General features: G+C 36.5%; 1 protein-coding gene across 1 annotated transcript in view; it reads right to left on the bottom strand.

The window, feature by feature from the left end:
- The window catches only part of BCKDHB (branched chain keto acid dehydrogenase E1 subunit beta), a 111373-nt gene that overhangs the window by 54505 nt on the left and 31155 nt on the right, over positions 1-25713 (bottom strand). The window contains exons 7-8 of the mRNA XM_039727701.1: positions 24959-25056; positions 22779-22889 (exon numbers count right to left, since the gene is read on the bottom strand). Of these exons, the coding sequence (XP_039583635.1) occupies positions 22779-22889; positions 24959-25056 (209 nt within the window). The remainder of the gene's footprint in view (positions 1-22778; positions 22890-24958; positions 25057-25713) is intronic.

Raw genomic sequence — 25713 nt, forward strand, 5'->3', positions numbered from 1 at the left:
TGAATTTGTGCTTGGAAATTGTAAAACCTGAGGGAGGCTACTCTCCCCAGCCCATTAGTTCTACCTTCCCTTTAATATTTCAATAACAAATTGCATAGCAGCATTCTTGGTACTGAACACCACAAGCATAGGGACGGAAATATGATCCCAGATTTCTATTCAGCACTTCCTACAGAGAAATATGTAACATAATCTGCCAGATAAATCACTAAGGAATACATTCATTTAGCACATGCAGATTCACAGGATGACACATCCCAGCTACAATGAATTGTTTGTGCATGTGATACACAACAGTCTAGAAAATGCTTTTATTCCATCCCCTATTTTCAGACATCCCAGAGAACAAATCCCACTGCATTTTTGTGGTCTCTGGAAAATCAAAGATCCTCAAGCACCATTTTTTCCCTGCTAGGGTCCTAAGAGAAGGAATAGAAAGGAAGGGAAACAGTTTGTGTTCTAGTAGCCTGAACACAAGAAAACCCTGCAGCTTCCTAACAATCATATTCTAGTCTGCAAAACTAGGAAAAGTATGCCCTCTTTAAAGGTCCAACAAACAAAAAATAATTCTTAACATTGAAGAAAAAATGAAACAGGAAAACAAAATAACATCATTTGCTGTGGGTTTCAATAGAACTAGATTTCCAGGGAAGGAAAATGAGAGATGTACTCTATCACAGTGTCTACACTACACTTCCAAAAGTTGACCAAAACTCATTGAGTCATTTTGCAATAAAACCAACACAATTCCCAGATAAACAAATTACATGAAAACCATTATTTCATCAGTTCAACATCCCAAAGCATGAATGAGGTTTCTCAACTACTGGTAACAAGGCAGTCAGCCTTACCCTCCTTCTGTTAAAGATACTCTTAAGTATAACAAATATGATCACAGTATTGTAATTGTATAGCAGAGAATCCTAGCCTAACAGTGGCAACAACCTATGAAGATCAAAGATAAATATACTTGGAAAGAAAAATAAGTAATTTTTATTACATCACTTAGGAAGGCCGTTGGACAAAAAAAATCTTTAACCAAAACTTCTCAAACAATAAAATGAAAAAAAACCAAAACAAAACAAACAAAAAAACCCCACCACCCATAGGAAAAAAAAAAAAAAAAAAAAAAAAAACCAAAACAAACAAAAAAAAACCACCACCCATAGCCAATTCTGTAATAAACTAGTATGCTGATTAACAGCAGGGAATGGAGGAAAACAAGTCCACCACCTTTCTAGCTTGAGACAAACAGCTAAACAATTAAACAGTTGCCAATTTGAACTGACCCACATTAGCAGAGCACAAATCTTAGTCTTCCTGTTACTACTTAACCAAAACTGAGGCTTCTAACCCACTCCTGTCTGCTTTTTCAGCGACGTAACCAAGGTCTGTGCTTTCTGGCCTACAAGTCTGGAATTCATTGACTGCAGATGGCACAGCCAAAGTTGCTGGGATAGGCTCAAACCTACTGCCAGCTTTGGAAGCACAGAATGAGTTTCCCCAAAGCAAAAGGATCTGTGATAACTAATTTACGTGTCAAGAATGATGACAAGTAGATCCTTTATGGTTCCCAGACTGCAAAGAGCCAAAGATGAAGACACTTTGATTCTGGTTTCTGTCAAGGAGAAGCAAAACAAAGAAGATGACAACACTAACAGGTAACTCTGACAAGGGAAAGAACAGAGAACAGTCGTCCACTAGTGTTGAACAAAATGTGTGACCTTTGCATATCAAGAGTGGTAAGAGAGGCTGTCCTGCTACCAACTCCCCCTCTGACACTGTCCCTACACCTCTACCTGCTTTCTCTGGAGTAAAATATGAAAACAAACAAAACCCACAACACCCTCTCCCAAAAAACAACCAAACAAAAAAAACACCACACAAAACCCCAGAATTTTTTTCCTTTCCAATTGATTTCAAATCACAATAAACAACCAGATATTAGAGAAAATCAACAGAGACCTAAAGTATGATGCATTACAACTGTAAGTATCATTGCAATGGACAAAAATGTAGGAAAATTAAGAGAAGTATTAGAAATGTATTTGCTGCCCAATAAGATGTTTACCTGAAACCAAATGATTAATGATTCATAATAATTTAAATTATCAAACCATGTACTCAAGTGTAGTATGTTGTAGACAGCTGCCATGCTGTCTACTCAGCTCTTTGAGAATTAATACTATGCATTTGAATATTGACTTCTAATAAGGAGCAAAGCTCAAAAAAAAAGAAACTTAAGTTCATTTTACATAGCCCCTTTAAATCTGTTCTCTCTTAAACAATCAATCCAACTGTGCTTCTACCTGGCTGCTCCTCTTACCAACTCCTTAGTATTAGCAATATATAGCTGGAAGAAAATCCTAATGAGAGTTCAAAGGGGGGGAAGCAACAAGCAAACAATCTGCAGCACAGAGAGAAGATGGGCTATATTCTTGACAGTGCAAATGCAGAAGCAGGATACAATGCAAACTGTCACATGGATAAAGGAAGGGAGGGAGGGCAGGCCCTGGTACAGATCCCTGCAGTCCTTGCTTGTCACTGGCTTCCAGGCAGAATGCTGTGCTCTACCCAATACCCATGACTATGCCAGCAGTATTGTACCTACCCAGCTGTGCACTGGACCAGACCTGTTCATGGGATACAGGAGTATTCTGAGAGTATCAAAAGCTTTCTTGCAGTCAAGATGTCATTCACTGCTCATCCCTTATCCACAGATGCAGACATTCATCACAGATTTAGCCTTAGCAAGGCCATGCTTACATTTCCTCATCTCATTAACACATTCAGAAATCATGCGAAACTTCCAGTTTGGGTGAAGAGCACCAGTTTTATCAAAAACAGCTTAAAAACATTTACTGATAACTCTTTTGTGAAATATGTAACATTTTCTTAAATTTGATCAGAAAATGCAACCAAGTCCTCACTGAAGCAGAGGACTTGCATCTGTGAGCAGTCTGAGTGCTGTCAGTAAGATGACCCACAGCTGGGAGCACTCCAGCAATCTCAATACACATTTTCAAATCTACATTCTACATCATTATTTAGAAAATATTACTGTTTTCTTCTTGGGCAAATCTGCAGTTGCATCTGAATAATGGGGTAGACTGTATAGCCTTAGTAGAGTTGCAGATGACACCAAACTGAGGAGAAGCTGAGGGCCAAAGGAATGTGCTGCGATCTGGAGAGACCCAGACAGGCTGACAGGAACCTCCTGTAGTTCAAAAAAAGGAAGTGCCAAGTCCTGCCCTTGGGGAGGAACAACTCCAGGCACCTGTGCACACTGGGGGCTGCACAGCTGGAAAGCGGCCTGGCTAGAAAGGGAGATGGACGTCCTGATGGACACCACATTGACCATGAGCCAGAAATGTGCCCCTGCAGCAAAGAAGGCAAATGGTATCCTGCGCTGCAGTCAGAGGAGCACTGGCAGCCATACAAGGGATGTGATGCTGCCCCTCTGCTCAGCATTGGTGAGGCCACAGCTGGAATGTTGCATCCAGTTCTGTGCTCCTCAGTAAGACAGGCATGGACATACTGGAGAGTCCAACAGAGGGCCACAAAGATAATTAAGAGCTGGATGAGGGGACCTCATTGGTATATCTACAAACCCAAAGGGAGAGTGCAAACAAGATGGAGCCAGGCTCTTTGCAGTGGATCCCAAAGGAAGAGTTTCTGTAGTTATGCTGATGTTGCAAACTGAAATCCACATCAGGACAGATTTTTTTTCCCTAATTGTATGTATGGCAGAAACAGTTCATAAAGAACTAATGTGACCACAGCAGGGAAGCACATATGAAACATCTTGCAGAGAAATATTAACACAACCATAAAATTTACTGACTCAACATACCAGGATTTTAATATTCCAGTATGTATCATTTTACACTATAAAAGCCAAAAATAATCCTGAAATACTAATGTGGATTCTTCCTGCATAGCACCAAGAACAATGCTGTAGTGTAAAGATGGTGGTGCAGAGATAAAGAAAAATGAAAACAAGCACAGGAATAATACAAAGTAACATGGAATTTTTTTAAATTGCAGTCAAAACCAAATGGAGTTGCTACAGGGCTAGGTAGAACATCCTAAGAAACAATGAAGAGATGATAATAAAACCGTTATGGCTTTTATACCCTACACACCATTGTTAGCATATGACTGAGATGATCAGCATAGAAATTTATAAGCTTCCTGCAAAGCCAAGAACTAAAGACAGATTCCCCCATGTAGCATATGCAGAGTAGCAGAAAATTCCTCTCCAAAGAACTTGCAATTTAAATAGCTGAGACCATGAAAAGAGAAATTAGGTATGACACACAGCAGGGTGCATCTCAATACAGTTTGGGCTGCTTGATATAATTTTTAATTGAAGAGGTTAAAGTACACTAAAAGGACTAATATTCTATCAAGTAGGGACTAACTCTCCAATGCCTTTCAGTAAACTTACTCTTGTAATACAACACTGCTACAAACCCTCTTGTAATACTTTTATAACATCATTCTACACACCCTAAAACAGATAATTGCTGAGAAGACAACAGGTGATAACAATGGTCATAGATTGCGGGGACAATGAAGAAAATTTATGTTTTACGTAGATGGATACTCCTGATTAAATTTAAAGCATTCAAGAACACATTTATCAACTTCATTAAGAGATGGGCAAAGAAAAAGTACTTCTGGAATTCCATAGCATGGCTTTTTGATATCCTTAAGACAAATTGCTACATACAAACTAGACTGAATTGGTTAAGGATGAAAACTGATTCAGAATTCAAAAGTAAACTTAAAAACAAAACAAAACCCATCTGACTCATTCTTATAACTTCAGATACACTACACTGATTTTATTGCCTTCTTTTCTTCCACCTCTTCACATCTCATTTACTTTCTGGCACTGGAAGCTCTCTTTAATAGTGGCAATTAATAATTTTAATATACAATTGGTGCAAGAGTATGTTTACTTCTGAGGACTCCACATACAATCTACTAACACTACTCAAATAAGTAGCTTGAATGTTAAAAAAACTTCTTTTAACCAAATACCTTTAGATTTCCCAGTCATTATGTTCTAGTAATAACTATGAACAGATCCCTTAAATAGACTTTTAAAGTATAACGGCAACAAAACTCAAGGAAAATATTAATGAATCCACTGGACTGGTAACTCATGATTCCTCAGTACTATGAACTACATTTGCCTACTTGACCACAATTAAATACATCTATTCAAATAATCCTTCTTTGTGTATAGACTAAAACATAACATTTAATAGCAAAGGTTTCAGAAAACAAGAACTTTTGCAGCAGCTTCCAACCTTCACCAGCACGATTAAAACTGTGGATAGACCTATCGTTCCTTCATCCTCTATACCTTTTAGTTCCCTGTTTATGGGAGCAAAATTAGAAAGTCTCAGGAAATACAGATGAACAATACTGCACCAAAGAGATCCTTTACACTAAAGAGATCCTTTTCATCCCAAAAATCTTCATGGGCACATTATAAGACACCTTTCAACTCTGTGAGGCATTACCACATTCAGCTGACATTCCATGGAGAAAAGTCCTTTCTGAATTTTAATTAATTGTTAAACATACTAATTAGTGCCTTCATAAACTAACTTGCTTCTTCAGTTTTTCTATATTCATGTTCAAATCCAGCACTTATTTTAGGCCTTAAATGTTGCAAGTCTATTAATAAGTTAAAATTTGAGATTAGCTACCCTTCCTCTTGCCTTTCAGAAATAACATGCATATTATTTATCAATATTCTCAAGTTTTGAAAATTTCATCTGTCCCTCAAAGTCCTGGAATAATCAGGCTGACATAGTACATATTCTTTTCACTATAACACTTTTTTTAAAAAAAATAAAAGCCAAGCTTTTAAGTCTGAGTGTTTTTTGAGGTTCCTCCAAGATAACCTATAAGGAAAGACTGCAGTCTTCTACAGCCAAAAATGCAGGGAAAACACCCACATTCCATAAGATGAATGTCCCAAGATCTTAGAGGGATCTACCCCAGGACTATAAAGGTACCTAAACCCCTGAAATACTAAGAGCCTCTAGCTAGCTTATTTATCTCCCTTCTTCACAACCACCACCATTCCCTCTGCTCGGTACCCTTGCTCTTCCAGATGCTCTGATTCTAAAGTAGAGTCACATCAAAAAGTCAGACAGTGAAGCCAAGTTATAAAGCAAGAGGATGAACAGTGCCTCAGCTATTCTTTTATTCTTGAAAAACAGACTATGAAGCTACCTAAAACCCTGAAATACTAAGAGCCTCTAGCTAGCTTATTTATCTCCCTTCTTCACAACCACCACCATTCCCTCTGCTCAGTACCCTTGCTCTTCCAGATGCTCTGATTCTCAAGTAGACTCAAAAAGTCAGATAGTGAAGCCAAGTTATAAAGCAAGAGGATGAACGCTATTCTTTTATTCTTGAAAAACAAATGGGATCCTGGGCAATTCTTAAAGGTCCCCCAAGGACAATCCAGTGATTTGCAAGATCCATAAATCCTCTATTAATCCAAATATTGTACTATACTTTCTGTGAAAAAGACAAGAGAGAGAACTTCCCCAGCTCTTCTGGAGGATCTAAGAATGGGCCAGCTAATTCACTGCCACACTCACAGCCCAGCACACACACAAAAACAGTCTTGGAACAAATCTTGGCAGCACTCATCCAGAAGCAAAACACCATCCTGTCACACATGACCCACATAACAAGTCTCCTCAGAATAATTTTACTGGAGCTAACTATAGGTTTGGAGAACTTGACAGAAGCCAACTATTCTTAAAAGAAATGAGAAAAACAGCATCAGGTCACCAATAAAATAAGTAAAACAGACTGAAATTTCATTGCTAAAGACAACGATACTTTCATTTTCCTCCACTGAACTGGTCAATAGCTTTTAACACAATTCAAATAACCCTGTAGGACAAACATTAGTTAGAGTGTCCCAGCAAAAAACCTGCTTTGGTCCAAAGAGAAAGATTAAAATAAAAGTGATGTTTCTTAAATTTGTACATAAAGAGGAAGACTGCAAGAATATAAGAACTTGAAGGCAGAACAGACAGAAGAAAAACATGAATTCTGGAAAATGAAAAATACAGAAATGTCAATGAAGAACAGCAAGAAAAAAGAAAAGGCTATAGCAAGAGAGATGCCAAGTCCTGGAAAAAAAATCTGGATTCTGAAAGATATGGAGAAAGGAACTGGGAAAAGTACTGGCAATACCACTTGTGGCACACCCCTCACCATTCACACTGGCTCATACTGGGAATTGTAGCATGACCAGGACAGCAGCAAGACTTTGTTTCACTAAACCTCCCAAAGAAGCAGGAGCTTCAGCATCTCTGCATCCAGCATCTGCTTCATTCTTATTTGCAAAATTACTTTCAATTCTGATAGCACAAATTCAAAAAGTTCATCACAGACATCTGAATTCATTTCACTGCAGATGTTGAACCCACCTAGGCTTTATTGGACTTAGTATCTGAATAACTAGCATGGACTATATGGGAAAGCACAAGACAATATAAGGGAAAGATCTGAGCAAAGTAATCACTAAATAATTAAATAAAAACATGAAGCAGACGAGGATGATAAAGTAGAGGTCTGAAAATGAGAGCTGAGCTACCTCTGCCCCTTTCAAAAACAAGCATTAGCAGGTGAAGTGATATATATATAACAGATTGTTACAGAATTTTGTGCCAAGTATCTTGCAAACTTATGCTTTAAAAATTACTGTATTTCTTGTTTAGGTTCTTCTTGATATATTTTTTCTGTATTACTTCCCATTTATTTTTCTAAAGCAAAAACGAATTCACCTTCTCCTTTCATTCTTTCAGCATCATATTTTGTCCTATTCTCTCTTCTATCTTTTGGGCTCTCTTCATTCAAACTATCTCAGCAATCCTCATGTCATTTCTTCTACAATCTCCATTTTTTTTTCCATCAGTTACACTCTCTCCCTATCTGACCTACTTCAACTTACAGAAGAATAGTAATTTTCAAGGTATGTATTAATTTTCAGCCTGTCAGCCAAGAAAATGAAAGTCCCACAACCTGCTCTCATTTTTCTGTCCATTTGTCAGTGTCCTCATAGACATTTTGCAGCCAAATGCAAGTCTTAAAAATATTAAGTTCCTGAAAGCTTGGTAAAATTCAGTCTGTATGAGGAAGATTAGAACTCCTACTAACTTCATAACCTCATGAAAGCCAAGCTGCACTTAACACTATCTCTCCCATAGCTCTTTATTGGTAAGCACCAATAAATCATCCCTGTAACTTTTTGCTAGCCATCCATTTTAGAAAGAAGCTGTGAATCTTAATGTAGGTAAATGGAGGACATGGAATGGTGGAAGGCAGGAAATACAGGACACAAATTCATAGAAAAACAGGTTTCACTCCTCACACAGTAATTATTTTTCATTCTTTATCATAATGTTGTTATTCAAAGTAAAGAAATAAAGTAATTTCTGTGTCTTCACAGCATTGCGTGGAAAGGGAAAATATGGTAAGTCATCCATAAATGCAAAACCCATGGAAAACATATCTGAGAGTTCTCTAGCATTTTTTTTCAGGCTTCTCTTTCATGGAACAGTCCTACTATGCCATTAGAATTTCTAAATCATCAACACAGAGTTGATGATTTAGAAACTCAGTAATTTGCCCATAATTTCTTCATTTAAATTTCCATTAAAATACCATGAAACAATAGCTGTTTTTTATTTAAGCAATAACTCTGTTGCTTTTATAACAATTAACGTGACCTTTTTGATGTCTGTCACTGTCATGGTTTGACCCTAATTTCAAGCCACTAATTTGGATATAACTTATTTTTCCCCAGAAGAGGGACTACAGCTGCAGTGCTTGGGATAAAGGTAAAACAACACTTCTCAATATCAACTGAATAACATCACATGATGACTCAAGTATATATAAATTTGAAGGTTTTATTATTCCTGTTTTCTGGACCAATTGTCTGTAACAAAAAGTCTGTATCATATAAAAGAAAGGTTAATATTCAGCAATTTTTTCTTTATTAGATAGACTTGAATTTTAGAAACTATGATTCTATTTTCTGGCAAATGCCGCTATTATTATCTTTCAGCATGCTCCACATGTCTTTCATATCCAAGCTAAAATTAATAAAAATATTAGATTATACTAAAATAAGAACTGCTGACGTTCAAAAACATTACTGAGGTGAATCATATGCAGTTTAGTGCTACTTGTACTCAACCAAAGTCATCGTCCAATTATTCATTTCCATAAAGTTTAATGGTCTTTCAGCTACTGAGAGCAACAGTAAGCCAATGGCATTTGATTAGCACAGGTTAGCACATGACAATAAAGCATTAGCACACACAAAAACTGTCACAAAATATATGCATTTGCCACTGATCTCAGTGGAAGAAGTCTCTTTAGTGGCAAATACCAAATTAAGCCTCATATTTGAGACAGGTATTTTATTTAATCGCTACATCAAACCTTTAAACATGCTAGCCTAAGAATCACTAATTACAGTAATTTTCAAATGTAGAAATAGTAAATTCTATCCAGAGACCAAGAAAGACATTTTATTTTTAAATAGCCTCTCCTGGTGAGCTGAAAAAACTGTGAAGCAATCTGGGAAAAACAGCCGGATATAATTTTTTTTCATTGATCTCTGATCACCATAGCATTACAATGAGTCAGCAGCATGAGAAAATAATCAGAAATAAGAGTTTGCAAATATTCCTTATATATTTGGTGTATACTGTTAAAAGAATTAACTACTTTGCTTCTTCTGTTCAACATGATACACAGGCTTTGCATTTTTCACTTAGATCAGCAGCTTAAAAGACATTGAACCCTTTAAATGTTTATCAACTAGAAGACAGCAGTCATCTTTGTACATGACAGAAAAATAATCAAAGCCTGTAATTCATTCACTGCAGAGTTCTGACTATTGCTGAATAATAGTCTTTGTTCCCTCCTGTCTGCTTATTTGTGCTTCCTGCATATCTGAGACTGTCTTTCCTCTCAGCAGTTTGAAATGTCATAAACTATGTGTCACATGAATATTTTTCTCCCAAATCGCTAAGGCAGTTGTCATGTTCGATGGCAGAGGGGATACAGACAGAAAAAACATGAAGTTGCTGTAAGAACCATACAAGGCACAAATGAGACCTTCCTGTCTTGAAGCTTTAATTTCCAAATGCAATAGTATTGAATAACATTCGTTCCCAGTCCAGAATTAATGCTGCATCATTGCAATAGCTGAAATGCCTGTAGAGATCTCCTCATTTACATCCTCTACATATGCAAGGCCAGAGAGAGAAGGCATTCAACACAGATCCATGGCAATACTGGGGAGCTTTGTACATCTCAGAGCAGGACAATGAAAGAAGCAAAACCAAGCTTGTCAACAGAGCAAAACTATATTCAACCAGAATGTCAATTCATTTTTGGAAAGCAGTAATTAGCAGAGCGGTAGTTTTGTTAAGGATCTCTAAAAACCTTGGTGTGCTAGGGGAAGGGCCAGAGGGAAGACCAATTATCCAGCACTGTAGGTACCAAACAACATGTGACTGTTTACTAGTTTTCTCCATTTTTATTTTTACTCTGAGCAACATTTGCTTACAGAAAAGCACTTGCTGCACACCACTTCTCACACAAGCTCAGCAACTTACTGCCCCATAACAAATTCTGTGCGCTCTGATATTCTTTAGAGGTCTGTTTGCAAAAAGTTTTTCAGAAGCAAGTTTATCACAGTTTCTGGAGTTCTCAGGTAAAATTTTCTTGAGTAGAATATAAACATTTTAGAGAAAGACTGTTGCGTAATCTTTGTTGTCACTTCTTTTCCTTAAAGAGGAATTGGTTAAGCAGAAGTTTAACAGTTAGCATGCTAAATTTAGAAAATTGGAAAGGGGAAGGGGAGCTAAGGGTCTGTATTGTAGTGCCTTGAAGAAACTGAGACAAAAGACCTAAAACTTTAAAAGTTTCTGGAGGACCTAAATGATTAATGTATTTTTCTCAGGCAACACTGGAAAAATGAAACATTAATACAAAATTTATAAAAGGGAAGATCACAGCATAAAGAAATTAATTTCACAAATATCTTATAGGGTCTGTAAAACACTTGACTAATGCAAATCCCAATTTCTTCCTTAATACTTCCACATCTAGTGATGTTTACTTATAAAACTATTGAGCCTAAATTACATAATTTTAGATTGCTCAAAGTTTCTGATTCATTTAAAGATCAGCATTTCTCTATTGCCAAAAAATATTTTATTTCTTTGGAACACAGATGGTGAAAGCCTAAAACTTCATCACATCAGCAATTTCCTCTGTACTTTTCTGAATCATCAGCTGCTCAATTGTGTCAGTTCTGATATTACTTTAGGCCATAATGAAATAAATACTAAATTTATACAGAAGAGAGGGGGAATGTGAGTCTTCTACACACCTTTATTTTGACTTTTCCCCAATATTGGGGAAAAAAAAGGTATTTTTTTCTAGTGTGGTACAGGTCAGAAAATTAACACTGATGACTTGAGCAAAACAAGTTACAATTATACTAAATATCTGAGAACTACTGAAGTCACAGAGAAAAAAACATATAGCTAAATTTATCTTCTCTATTGAGCAAGTCCCAGTGTGTTACTAAGTCATTTCTGAAACAAGAAAGGGTCCATATATTAGCTTTTCAATTACCCCAAGTAATTGCCCTAGAAAATCTCTACATTTTGAAACACTTCAGTACTGCATCTATGCAATTAAATATAACAGACAAGATCTTTCAGGTTTAATTTCAACATAGATACATCAATCATGATGATACTTAGATGTCTAGATAATCAATACTTTAAATCTAGGCACATGCATACCCAGTAACATGTGCATTAACTACTTCAAATGTATTTTGATTGTCCAGTAGAAAGGACAATTTACAAGTGACTGTGAAGAAAAATCTCAAAGATTTATTTTCTTTCACTGGAAAATAAAACTGTATTACCACAAACTGCTGACAGTGTTTTAAGATCTAAAAATCACATCTTCCCCTTGCCAATCTATTATTTAAAACATCACTGAGCTCTAAGCCAAAAAAATGACAGTATCAAGACAGTTTTCTAATGTCAGCAAAACACCATAGCTGGTAATCAGAAATTAATTGTTTCCATGGGCTTGTTAAAGTACAACAATTTTTCCCATCATTTGGAAATAGTTCCATATTAACATGTGAAAAACTAGGTCCCACTGCTGAGCTTAACAATCCAAATTTTTTTTTCCCCTCAACACCATTTTCCCTGTAAGAAAAAAAAACAGATAGAAAACACACATCTTCTAAATTTAATTTAAAAATTGACATGTTTAAGAAAAATGTTTTAAAACTTTTAAAAAGTTTTAATAAATCAACTTTTCCCTTTAATCCTAAAGTAACATACCAGTTTAATGGCAAATGAAAAATAGATGCCACTTGGTCTTTAGACTCAAAACTGATTCCCTTTTTGCAGCAAAGCCATGTATGTCCTCCTTCCTTAAGAAATCTGTCACCTTCCAACACAGCACTGTTGTAAATTTCTAAGTCTAGGTAGCATGTCAGCAAATGCACCACAAGTGCCAGATGTGATAATATAGTATAGATTACTACTTACTGGTAATGCGCTGACCACATGCCAAAAGAGTGATTTTACAGATTTGTCATGTGCAGATCAAAGAACTTATTAAAACTGGCAATATGGGGGTTCTCAGATGGACAGAGAAATTAGAATGCACATTTATAGCACAAGCATTATACAACAACCAAGTGGTATTAAATTACCACTTCCTCTTTTCTCATCTGGACAGTTTGATTAGCATCCTGTGTAAACTTTCCTGAGTCTTAAGCTACAAGACACAAACCAAAGCACAGTTCCAATTTACAGCACACTTCACTGCTGATCCAAGTAATGTGACTACAGTTTAAACAGAATAATGCTTAGGCAAGTGAATAAATACCTCACATATGAATCAAATGGAAAAAACTAATCAATTGCATGATCTTGAACATATATCATGTTCTTATATCATATGCATTATGCTGACAGCTTCCTCAGCAGGCTGAATGAAAAATTCCCCTCACACCACACTATTTGAAAAAATATTGAAGATTATTTTTATGTTTAACATTCTTATTTTAGATTGCTTCAGATTAAGACTTTCCAGTACCTTATTAATTTCTGACTGCTTTTCTTTTAAGTTATTCTTCATATTCTCTCATCAATGAGATGAAAATCAGTCTGAACTAGTTCTCCCAGAAGACTTTTTATGATTTTAATAATAAAATCTTTCCTATTTTAAATTAAATAAGTTGACAAAACAACCATATTACACCAGCTCACAAGCTACAAGGTAGTTTTTCTAATTGATTAATGGCAAAAGCATTTGCAGAACAATAACACAAGTAGCAAAGTAGGGAAGAACAGTGTCAAGATAGTAAAGGAAATTTATTTTGTACTAACATTCACAAAAAGCACAGAATACCCTATTTCCCTGCAGATTTAGCACTGTAGTGAGATTCATTATGGATTAAGTAAAATCACATCACTTCCACAACTACACAGACGGGTAGTTCTTAGTCAAGTCATGGGTAGAAGAATAGGACATGAATCAAGCATATGACAACATTTGAGCACTGCCAATGGAATCTCCTGCTTTTTGTCAGATGTCATTGGTCCATCCTGCATTTCCTATCACTAAGGCCTGATTTTTTCCATTCTTCTCAAAGTAACAATGATGTATGCATGCCACAGCTCAAAGCACTTCCTTTCACTTGGCTCCTCATTTTAACTAGTTTGTACTTCAAGTACAAGGGCTAGAAACTATTATGACACATCTCTGTGACCTGAAGAAGAGAGCAACAAGAGCCGTAGCAAATGGTGCAACAGTCATTCCTCCTGCTCTTTGTGTCTGGGAGAGACAAAGACAACCTCTCTAATCAGATACTTCTTTTCCTTATTTTTCCCTTTGTGCCTAGAAGAATGAAGTTGAGTAACAGCAAAGCTTTTCTCTTTTTCAGCACAGAAAACAGAATATGCTCAGATGCCAGTAAAGAACAGGCACAAAGATCTCCAGAGATCTTAAAGGGTTGATATTAAAGGTAAACTAGATGAGCATCTTCCAAGAGATGAAGCCACATGGTGTCATAGCACCACTAATCACTTCCTGTATCCAGCATGCAAACACCACAAATACAAATGTAATTTAGCCAGGAGCAAAATTTCAAGCAGAAGCAACTAAGAGTAAAAGTTAAGATCTGTCCCTTGAAATTCTGTCATGTGTTATCTGAAAAAGAATACTCTGCACAACAGGCAGCTTCTCAGTTATACAGGGTTAGCTCTATACAATAATTGAACAGAAGTCACAGATAAGGAGAAAAAGTTGCTAAAGTACACTGCTAGTAGTATCACAGAAAAATGTAATTAATTATTGTGCTTTATAGTTTCCCTTTATGTTAAAGTCCTCAAGAACTTTGAAACATACAAATTTTAGGATTCTCAAAACTGCACATCAAGTGAAAATTTCTGCAGTAACAGCTTTACATATCAAAAGCATATTTTGCAAACAAAAAGCTCAGAAAACAAAATTAGTCTAATTTGTTTCTGGAGAGAAAAAAAAATGCAGGCCTGTTTTTTTTCCACGTTAAACCACCATAAAACCATGTAATAATTAAATACATGCATCTCATTCAAGGACATTTTTTGTGACATTACAAAACAGCAATTTTTTGGTTTTCTATATCCACGTGCAAAAGTAAAATGTCCACCAAGCCCAAGCAAATTCTGTCCTATTCTACCATATTATTAAGTGAAATATCATAAATTTCAGGACAGTGCAAATTACATACACAGAAAAAGTAAGCAAATTGCAAGGTTTACAGTAGTTCAACCTCCATATGACAAAAACAATAGTAGAGAACTCATTAACATATAACCAGAATTTCAAATATTTCCATATGGTAAAGGTCTTAATGTATCTCACAGCTATCAAAAATTGTATAACAAGAAGTTATAATACATATAACAAGACAGTAACTGTTCTATCATAAGGAGTCAATAAGGTAATCACATATTCAGGATTTCATGCATTAGTTCAGCCCATGCAGGGAGCAGAGTCAAACAGCATAAAAGAATTTCACGAGACTTGGGGAATTTTAGGAGTACTCCATAATAGCTTGGCAGAAAAAGTTATTTTGGAATAGACTGAGTTTATTTAGAAGAAACCCAATCTCATATTGATTGTGCTGAGCACTGTCGTGTGGCAGACAAAAAAATTAAAGCAATCTTTAAGTACAGACTCTTGAACACAAAACAAAGATGAGAGGGATAGGAAATTATTTGTCCAGTTCCATATTAGTAGTATCACAGAAGGTAATAGCATAATGAAAACTAAGTAATACCAGGTATAGCTCTAAGACCTTTGGAAAATATCTGAGTATATATATCTTAAAGAAAAACAAAGCCTTCCTATAAAAAAAAATCCAGAAGTATTTACCTTTGGAAATCTCTGTAGTCTATGCTTTTATTACAAGCATTTCAAATTGCTTTCACTGCGAACATAAAAATACTTACAAGAGGCTAAATACAATGCACTGTGCTATTAATAAATGCATATTGTCAGACAATAATTCAGTAAAAAGAAGATTAAATCTTGGCATGACAAATTTCAACATTATCTTTAGAAGTACAAAATTATTGTAGAAATACTTAAAACTTCATTCTCATGGGGTAAAGGTTAATAAAGCACAAATAGGAACAATCTACAGCATGTGAATCCTAAAACTAAAAGAGCAGCTGGCTCAACTAAGTGATAATGGCAGGATAAATAGCTACAGACATTTAAAGAAAGGCAATACTGTAGAGAAGCAATAATTATGTCTGTGGAAGAATGATTCATATATGATTACCATCATGGAACTTCATCCCAACTTCCATTAGAATTCAATCAGCACCACTTGCAAGGAAAAAAATAAATGCACATACTGGAGCCATAAAATAGCTTCTAACCATAGACTGTGTACCACTACCCATTTATTTGCATAAGTGCCCTTAAAGCTGAAGGTTGTAATACATAATGTGAGCAAAAGGGAAAAGATTTGATGAAGAACTGATGGACAGTATCACCAGCACTATACTTTATGTTAAGAGAAACTACACACAAATGCCTTTTCTCACCTATGGTTTTTTCTAATCAGATTCTTTCTCATGTATCACTTGTCAATATCTAGGCAAAAAGACTGAGAACTATTTTTATATTGGGAGGGAGAAAGGAGAAAACAGAACTATATATACACAAACACCTTGGCACGGCGGTACTTCCCTTAAAAAAACAAGATGCATAGGAGCAAAAAACAAGGCTTCAAAGCTTTCTTAAAGCATAGAAGAACAAAGATATGAATAATTAGTTTCTAAAATGGTTATGTATATATTCTCGTAACTTTAAAATGTCTGCCTCCACGTATGGCTCCAGCCTTCTGCTTCTGGAAGCCAAGCAACAGTCCACGGCACGCTCTAGCAACCTGAAACTACAAGACCAAAAAGACACAAGTTTCTTATGGAAACAGTGACAAAATTAACTGTCATCATGCAAGCAGTACAACTTTAATCATATTTTATAGGTACAAGATCCATTTAATAAGAAATCCAAGGAGAAACATGTAAAATGGCAAAAGACCAAGAACAGATAGCCAAGAAACATAAATCTGATCCCAGGATACCTGTGCTACAATTGTACAGTTCAATGCCTGGTGAGTGCAGTTAATGCATAAAAAACCCACATCAGGGTTGCTGATCTTGATTTTCCTTTTATTCACAGGCCAAATAGATGAAGTAAACTCAAAGGAATGGAACAAGCTGGTAGACCTATAGGTCTGCTAGGACATGCTGCCTATTAAGTACAGGACATGAAAGATGTACTTCTGAAAATTATTCACTGATGACATCTGACAAAAATGCCACTTGTGCATTAAGGATAATGCTTCAATACACGCTGGAAACAAAGGCTCCTGTCAAGAGCCTCGATGGAAAACAGGCACAGAGTTCGCCCAATCTGTATCACCCCCTGGTTCCCTCTGTGGAACTCTCTTTTTCTTTTGCTCAGATTGGCTCTTACCAATGAGCAGCAGATGTGTTTGCAGCCTGACAAGCATTTTTGCTGACCTCCATGAGGGAGTGTGCAGAATCCTTCCTGAAGAGGAGCAAATTAACACAGAGTGCCCTGAACTATATACATGCCTTCACTTGACTGTAGCATAGGGTCCTAAAGAAGCAAATTCTGAATTAATATTCTCAACATTTCTTTGCTCTAAGCTAGCAACCATTCAGAGACAGTTAAAATGACTAATTAGGTATCATGGTGCATGGCAAATACTTGCCTACTAAATAATTCAAAAGGGTAAAAGGTGTATTTGCAAATTTTCACTTGCACAGTTAAAATGACAGATCGATACTAATAGGTTCAACATTTAAATTAACAACAATTTAAATTAACATTCTTGCCTCAATTCAGGGTGAAAAAACTACAGTAATTTGCACAATCCTTTAGGAGTACTTAATCCTGGGCTAGATTTCCTACTTCCAGTAACACGTATTTTTCAGTATAAAAACCACTACAGCTACAGAATTTTACCCAGAATGTGACCAATGAAGTACTGGGAAGTGTGCCATGGGTTTTTTAATCAATACCACACTACCCAGTAATTCATGGACAGGAAAGTCCACACAGCCTAATCTATCCAAAGTGTCCAAGCAAATTTGTTAAGTATAGTGAAGGAAATAAAACTTCTGCTTGAAAACTTCATTTCTGAAAGGGAGAAAAAGTCCTTTTAAACAGTTTTGTGGCTTATGAATAATCAATTCTATAGACATTTCATACATGACTCATGTTTCAGTTTTCTGAGCAGTGTCCTTCATGGCAGCTTAGTCTTTCAATAATAACACAGCTAATCAATCAAGTAGTAGAAAAGTGTCCTGTCAGGATTAGGAACTGACATCTTTGCTGTGGCTGCACTAAATGAAGATGCCTGCATGCACATGCACAACTGGGGAGTCAGCAGAGCATTCAAGGTTTCTTTACCAGCAGGATATGTTGAGAAACATTAATTTCATGCATTCGTGTTTACAGGTGAAGGTACAATGGGAAAAAATAACTCCTCATACCAGTCCACTCACACATTAATAAAACACACAGATGTAGGATGCTGATGTTAGAATAAGCACAGGGAAACCATTCTCTCCCTCAAAAAAATAAACAAATAAACTCTATGGACAGCTAGCTCATCTCTTTTTGAGTTATAACTGCTGTACCACTTATACCCCAGTCCTAGTGAATAAAACAAGAGCTTTAGTCAGAAATCAGTGGGGATTGTCAAGGTAAACAAGAGACCTAACAAATTTCTCACTGACCACAATGACACTGTTCTTTGAAAATGTATACACAGACAAGATGTTCAGTAATCTAAGGACAGCCTTTGCTGTTACACTTCCTAAGGAAGCAGCTAAGGCAGCACATACTCTTTAAATAAGCTTGTGTTACTTTTCTGACACATAACAATAAAACTTTTTCAGTTCATTTATACAACTACATATTGAGAGTTAATGCAGGTTTACTTTCAATCCTGCAGGGAAAAAGCACATGTTTGCTTTTGCTTCCTGTCTCATTCAGAAGCAATATACTGGGAGCCTGTGCATGTACAACCTGTACAATCTACCCCATTTTTCTTGCAAAAGACCTCAGAAAGATCACAAATCAGCATGCATTTTAATATATAAAAATGTATATAAAGCACAAATTCTTTGCTTTTATCCTAGTAAAAATGCCAGATATGTTTTTTTAAACTACTTATGTCCTTTATGTCAGCAGCAGGTGTCATTTCTCAGCTATAAAATTAGAGTTCAATTTGCCTCACCTAACTTTACTCTAGGAAAATTACAGTTTCCCTTTTTTTTTTTTTAAAGGCCAAACTTTTAAACCATGACATATCCAGAGGCCAATTTATCTCATGAAAAAACCAGACTGCTGATGCAGTTGTGGAAATATACTTTCTCTAGAATAGCTCTATGAGCTCCTGTAACTAGGTCAACCTTCATTTTTCCTTCTTAGACATCTGAAGATCAACAAAAGAAAAATCTAGCCCCTGTTTGCATGTTGAGCCATTCCAATAATTGTACCAAAAAAAGTTTCAATAACTGCTGGAATCCATCAGAAGTCCATGGTAGTCTGCTCCAGGCAGGTGCAACCTCATCGCCTCATGCAGATGACAAATGCTAACCTATTTCAAAACTGAGAAGAATATTGAAATCTTAAAAATGCAAAAAAAAAAAAAAATCAGTAAACTTAGGCAGCAATTTCTATTTATGCTCACTGTATTTATTCTTTATGTTTATTTACACTTCAGAGATATTTATTCACAAACTCGCTCATAGGAGCAATGCAAAGTCAAAGCAGACACTTAACTTGGCTAGAAGAGGCCTCTGCTGGCAGTTGTGAAGTACAGCTACTCATCATTCTAGAATATATGAATTTTGATTACATCATTTTCTGTAGCAAAAAAGCTACAGAAAGCAGACCAAGGAGTTAGATTTGCAGTGAACATTTACATATTACTGCTCATCTCTAAAGCACTAATAATTTCAGCCCATCCCTCTTCATAGCTACATCACAGCTGTCAAATTAAAGTTGTATGCATCTAAGACTAAGATGACAGCCTTCACTAATCACAAAGGACACCACTCCCAGCAGTGAAACTGAGGGATGTGTTTTTACAGCAAAACCCAAAGTCCTGGTCTCCAACACCACACAGACTCCCACCAGCCATGGATCATGCATTCCAGCACCAGCAGAAGAGCAATCAGGTTACAGCACCACCATCTGCATCCAACAGGACAGACAACAGATGCATTTCAAACACACATGTGAGACAAGGAAAAACAAAAAGCTGGCCTGGTGTTCATAATGCTGACACAAGTAATAGTCAGAGGCAAACAATCAGACCTGTAACAGCTGATAATTTGCTTATTGGTTGGACTGGAGTAAAAGTAATTCCATTAGCATTTAAGAGCCCACAGAGAGAACAAAGCAGACCAATGGACAGCTGATGACTTTCTCTGGAATGGCCAACTTTTCTACTGATCTTTTGGACCTTGACACTGGCATCTCAGGAAGGGAATAACAAGTCACGTTACCCAAACTGATGCTGTAAGCCACTATCAACTGTAACAGCTGCCACAAGCAGCTCCTCTTGGGATGAGACTAGAGCTGTAGTTCCATCCATCTGTTTACACTAGCAATCACCTTAAAAACTGTCCAGGATGCAAATTAAATTTAAAAAGTTTCAGTGTTACATAATGCAACCAACTAATGCACAAATGCAAACCACTAATTATTTTCAGCTGAGCAAAACAGACAAGATCTAAAGAAGAAGAGAATTTAACATTTCTCCCATCAGACCAGCTAGCATACAGCCAAACTAACATAACAGCAATGCTAACTAAAAACATTTACTGTTTGGTATTTATTATAATAAACAGCTGAACTGCCTAGCCAACAAGCACTATACTTTTTTTAAATGATTCTCTTAATTCTTAATAGTAAACTTTTAAACAACAGGTCCATCTATTCCATCTTTTAGAGAGGCGGAGAACCTCTCCTACAAGGAAACACTAAGAATTGGGGTTGTTCAGCCTGGAAAAGAGAGTTTTGGGGTGACCTAATTGCAGCCTTCCTGTACCTGAAGGGAGCCTGCAATAAAGATGGAGAGAGAGTTTCTACAAGAGCATGTAGTGACAGAACAAGGAGGAAGAGCTTCAAACTGGGAGAAGGGTTAGATTAGATATTAGGAAAAAAAAAAAACCACCTTCATTGTAAGGGCAATGAGGCACTGAACAAGCTGGTCAGAGAAGCTGTGGATGCCCCAGCCCTGAAAGTGTTCAAGGCCAGACTGGATGGGACTCTGAGCAACCTGATCTAATAGAAGATGCTCCTGTCTATAGCAGGGGTGTTGAAACTACAAGATCTTTAAAGTCCCTTTGGATCCAAACCATTATATTATATTTTTATTTATGTTCCAGTTACTTAAAAGATGTTCAGGACAGAACATGAGAATGAGAAAAAAATCTTCATGGAGTACTCAAATTTAAAGAACATATTTGCAAAATATTGTACAACTAAAGCTCTGCATTTCCTATGCACAGCTACATTTTTTCCTCATGGCATTTCAGTGCAGGTCCAACCCAACAAAACAGACTTAACTGCTCTTTCAAAGAGATATTTTGTTTTCAAAGAATGACAGCTCAAATCTTCAAAGAAGGAAAAAGAATTACCTAAAAAAAATCATTTTACTTGTCCAGAAGAGATTATAAAGTATTTATTATGGCCAAAATTTCACTTCATATTGATGACAGTAACTCAACACATTTCATTTTTTACAGCTAGAAAGTACATCCAAGTAACAAGAAATACACTTCAAACAAAGAAATGAAAACACTTCAACAAGAACATCAAATTTATATGAGGCAACTGATAGCTACACATATAAGTACACAATTTGTAACACATACAGAACCAGACAGCAGAACACTGCCAATAGCAAATGCACAACACGGGTCTTTCCTACTATAATCTATTCCATCCCATCACACTGGCAGTCCCTCAGATCAATGAAACTGAGGAGAAATACAAGCTTTGCCATAGAGTAGCAGACCAATGGTCCATCTTTCTCTTTATCATATTTAATGTGTTTATATGTTACCTGACCAGAAGCAAGGCCCTTACTGAGCAAACACAGAATGACAAAACACTTGTCTACACAATCAAGATATTCCAAGTATATAGAGTCAGGTATGTGCCTGATCTGCCCTATTTAAACATCTGTACAAGCTGAGTTAGCTACATACGAAACCATATTGCCCTACATTAGAAACTGCAGGCAGAGGAAGTATTTGATGGAATCACACACCTTTTTCCAAGCCCATGGCTGCTCTCATTCCTGTGGTTAACTCAGTATGCTACAGTCACTAGGCCTGAGTTAAGAAAGCTGCAGACATTTCTCCATCTTCTGAGTAATTTGTTCAGGGCCATAAAATGAACAAGTGAACCCAGCTTGAATTAGGACCCAAGGGGTTGTTAGCCATGGTCCTGCAGGACTGTGGATTTGCCAGATTAAGGAAACTCTCAGCTCTAGCAGAAGCAGTAAGTGCTCTGTCAGTGACATCAAAGACTTCCACAAAGAAGAAAAGAACTTTCTGGTACCCAGGAATTTCAAACTAGGTATTCTGAGAAGAGTAAATGCTGCTTTTTCTCCACAACCCAAGAATTCATATACCTTAAATCAAAACACTGCTTTCTAAAAATACAGATAAACAACACTAAGGCACATTATTGCAGATCTACAACTAGATGAAGACCTTAATGTACAACATCAAGAAAATAAAAAAGATAAAGGTTTTGCCAAAGACAGCAAGGATGTCAGAAAGATGGAGACTCAGAAATTATGGAAAAGCAATTTTCAGGCAGAAGTCTGATTAAATCATACCCTCTGCTTGAAAGTAAAGAATATGTATTCTGACATTATTTTGAGTCCTGAAACATAATTCTCTTTCAATGCTAAAGCAAACGTCTGGTCCATGCAATATGCATGTACTCTGCACTTACGATAGGGAACAAAAAATATAAAACAAAGCAGAAAAATGTAGGTTTTTTTAAAACAGGCTAGGTTGTTTTTAAATTAATATGCATCATTTCCTTACCTTGCAAACAGTCTCTGTATCCCATGGTAAGATGGTTCTCAGATCAATAACTTCACAGGACACACCAAGCTTTTCTTGAGCCATTGCTGCCACCTCTTTGATCACATGCACCTGAAAAAACAATGTATCATCACCAAATAATCTAAATTGTAAAAATTGCTCTAAATTACACATCTGGAATACAAGCAGTAATTTAACATATCACTGGCATGTTGAGTAGGGACGTTTCTATTCAATAATAATCATTTAGTATTTAGTGCATTCTTCTTATTTAGTACCTAATAATTCCCAGTATTTTAGAAGCACTCCAAAAAGTAAATTCACTGAAGAATTACTGAGAACAAAATTTGCTTTCTAGAGAAGCGTCTTTCAGTGAATGGTATCAGTCCTCACTAATTTTTTTTAATCAGCTTGAATGACTTTTGGAAGATTTTTGTTAGGACTGTAACTAAGCTAATACCCAAACACATCAGAGTAATGTATTTTAATGTAGCAGTCCCATGCAATCCAGCAAGCAGCATTAAATACATTCAGAAATGCTACACTGCACCACATCTGATCTTAGCCAAAAAGCCGAGAAACAGTTCTAGTAGTCCCAGTAACTACTCTGACTTATTGAAACATAGCCAAGTGATCATCTCCAAAGCATTATCTTATGAACAGCTAGGAGAAAAAGTAATTACTACTACCTGTAAATATCCAGCTCCTGATCCCCACAGTCAAAGCAGACAGCAGTAGCATGACATTATAACCATTTGTTGTTCTTCCAACACAAGTTTAACACCAACAATACAAATGCTGCATTACCTGATTACTACAATTAACATTCTACTAAAACAAAAAAAGTATTCCCCTCTAGCAGGAGGCTATCACTGAACTGGAACACTGATTATTTCTTATCCACCAGTCAAGGAATCTTTTTATTTAATAGTAGTGAATCACAGTAGATATTAATCATCCACATCTATACCCATCCTTTACATAAGGTGTATTATGCCAAGAACAGAAAAGTGTAATACTATACACATTCAAAACTGTATCTTGACATTAGGTTATAATACACTTTTCAGCAAAATGTATTTTAAGCATTGGCTTCTCTAAAACAAACATTTACAAGCAAATGCTCCAACATGGAAAATAAGAACTGTTACAACTCAGATTATCCTCCACAAATATCTCAGCAACATTTGCTCATGAGATATGAGGGTAGAAAAATTTCTCAATATGATGTTGCCAATAAACTCTGGTGCTCTCTTTATTGTTAGAACATTTCCCAATACAGGTTTAGACTGTGGCAAATGACCTCCATCAAGCAACTTCCAGGCATAGTTAAGAAGTTGAAGCCAAGGACTATCCCCAGTAATCAATTTGGATGAAGTCATCTTCATCTTGAAGGCACCAGAATTTTGCAACCTGGACATGGTCAGGCAGTGTCAGTTGCCCAAAAATCAGAGGGCATTAATAAATTCTACATGTTCAAAACTCTTTGTCACAAAAGTTGTAAGCTCCTCTCCTCTAAAAGCTTCTCAGATACAACTAGGCCAAAAAAATAGCAACTTCTGATTAGTCCAAGCTAGACTCAAAATTTCTTTTCTGTAATTCTGGTGTACAAAGATGTATTTTCTTAGAAGCTTTTTTGGTATTTGCAGACCTTTATTTGGCAGGGGGAGAGGGGAGGCAGGGGGGGTTGCCAGTGATGTTCCTGAACAGCTTTGAAATGTAACTGTTAGAGTCAAACCCATACGAATCCCTACTGTTCCATGGATTTTTAACTTTCTGTAGAAAGGGACCCCAAAGTTACCCTTCTTTAAATCATGCAATGAAGATCTATCCTTTTCATTCAGCATACCATTTTCTTTCCCACTGCCCTCCTCAGAGTTACATCTCACTGCCCCATTCTTAAATCTATCATTTTCATAATCATAGAAAAATCATTAGCCTGATGCACAGGTACCTCTTCTACACTTCCAGAGTCATCTTCAACCAAAAATGAGCAAAAAACTTACACAAAAAAAGTAGTTTTCATAGAAATTTAAACACTGGCAAACATTCATCCCAGCACACAGTGATGGAAGACACACACATTTTAATGTCTGGCACTTGAGCTTGCATGCAAACATCACCTATCCCCTAGGCCAGGCTTTGGTGGGTGACAAATAACTTGTAAGAGAGTTACTGACCTGAGTGCCCCAAGCAACCATTGTCACATCACTTCCCGTCTGCAGCACCTCAGCTTGAGACAGTGGAATGTTGTAGGGCTCTATAGGAACTTGTTCCACTGAAAAAAGAGAAAGAGGGGAGAGTAAGTATTAGATTCCTTTATTAGTCAATATTATCCCATAAAAACATACACTAAAATTTTTCTTCACTGTTGAAGCCATCTAAAATAATAGACTAAAATTACACTGAGTATGTTACTGGTGCCCAGTGACAGGATGAAGAGCAATGACCATAAACAAAAACAGAAAAAGCTTCACCTCAATATGAGGAAGAACTTTATGTTGAGGGTGGCAGAGCACTGAACACCCCACAACATATGGAGGTGTTGGGGTCTCCCTCTCTGGAGAAATTCAAAACCCACATATATGTGTTCCTGTGTCACCTGCTCTAGGTCACCCTGCCTTGGCAGAGGGGTTGGACTGGATGATCTCCAGAGGTCCCTTCCATCCCTAACAATTGTGTGATTTTATTAGCATTAGACCAAAATAACTGAGTATTAGCATTCATTTCAAAGGTTTAGCTGCAATTCAAATTATTTTTAATTAGACTGTTACAAATATGTTCAGTGTAGAGTTTAATTTGTTATATACCACAACAAGATTATGCATATATACACATGCAAAAGATAGTAATAAGTTCTAGTGTACACCAAGTCAAAATGTCAGCATCAGATTTGGAAATGGACACTGCTATAGTTGATAAAAAAATTCTCAAG

This window comes from Passer montanus, unplaced genomic scaffold (assembly GCF_014805655.1).
Source record: "Passer montanus isolate IOZ18808 unplaced genomic scaffold, ASM1480565v1 scaffold11, whole genome shotgun sequence".
NCBI classification, from domain to species: domain Eukaryota; kingdom Metazoa; phylum Chordata; class Aves; order Passeriformes; family Passeridae; genus Passer; species Passer montanus.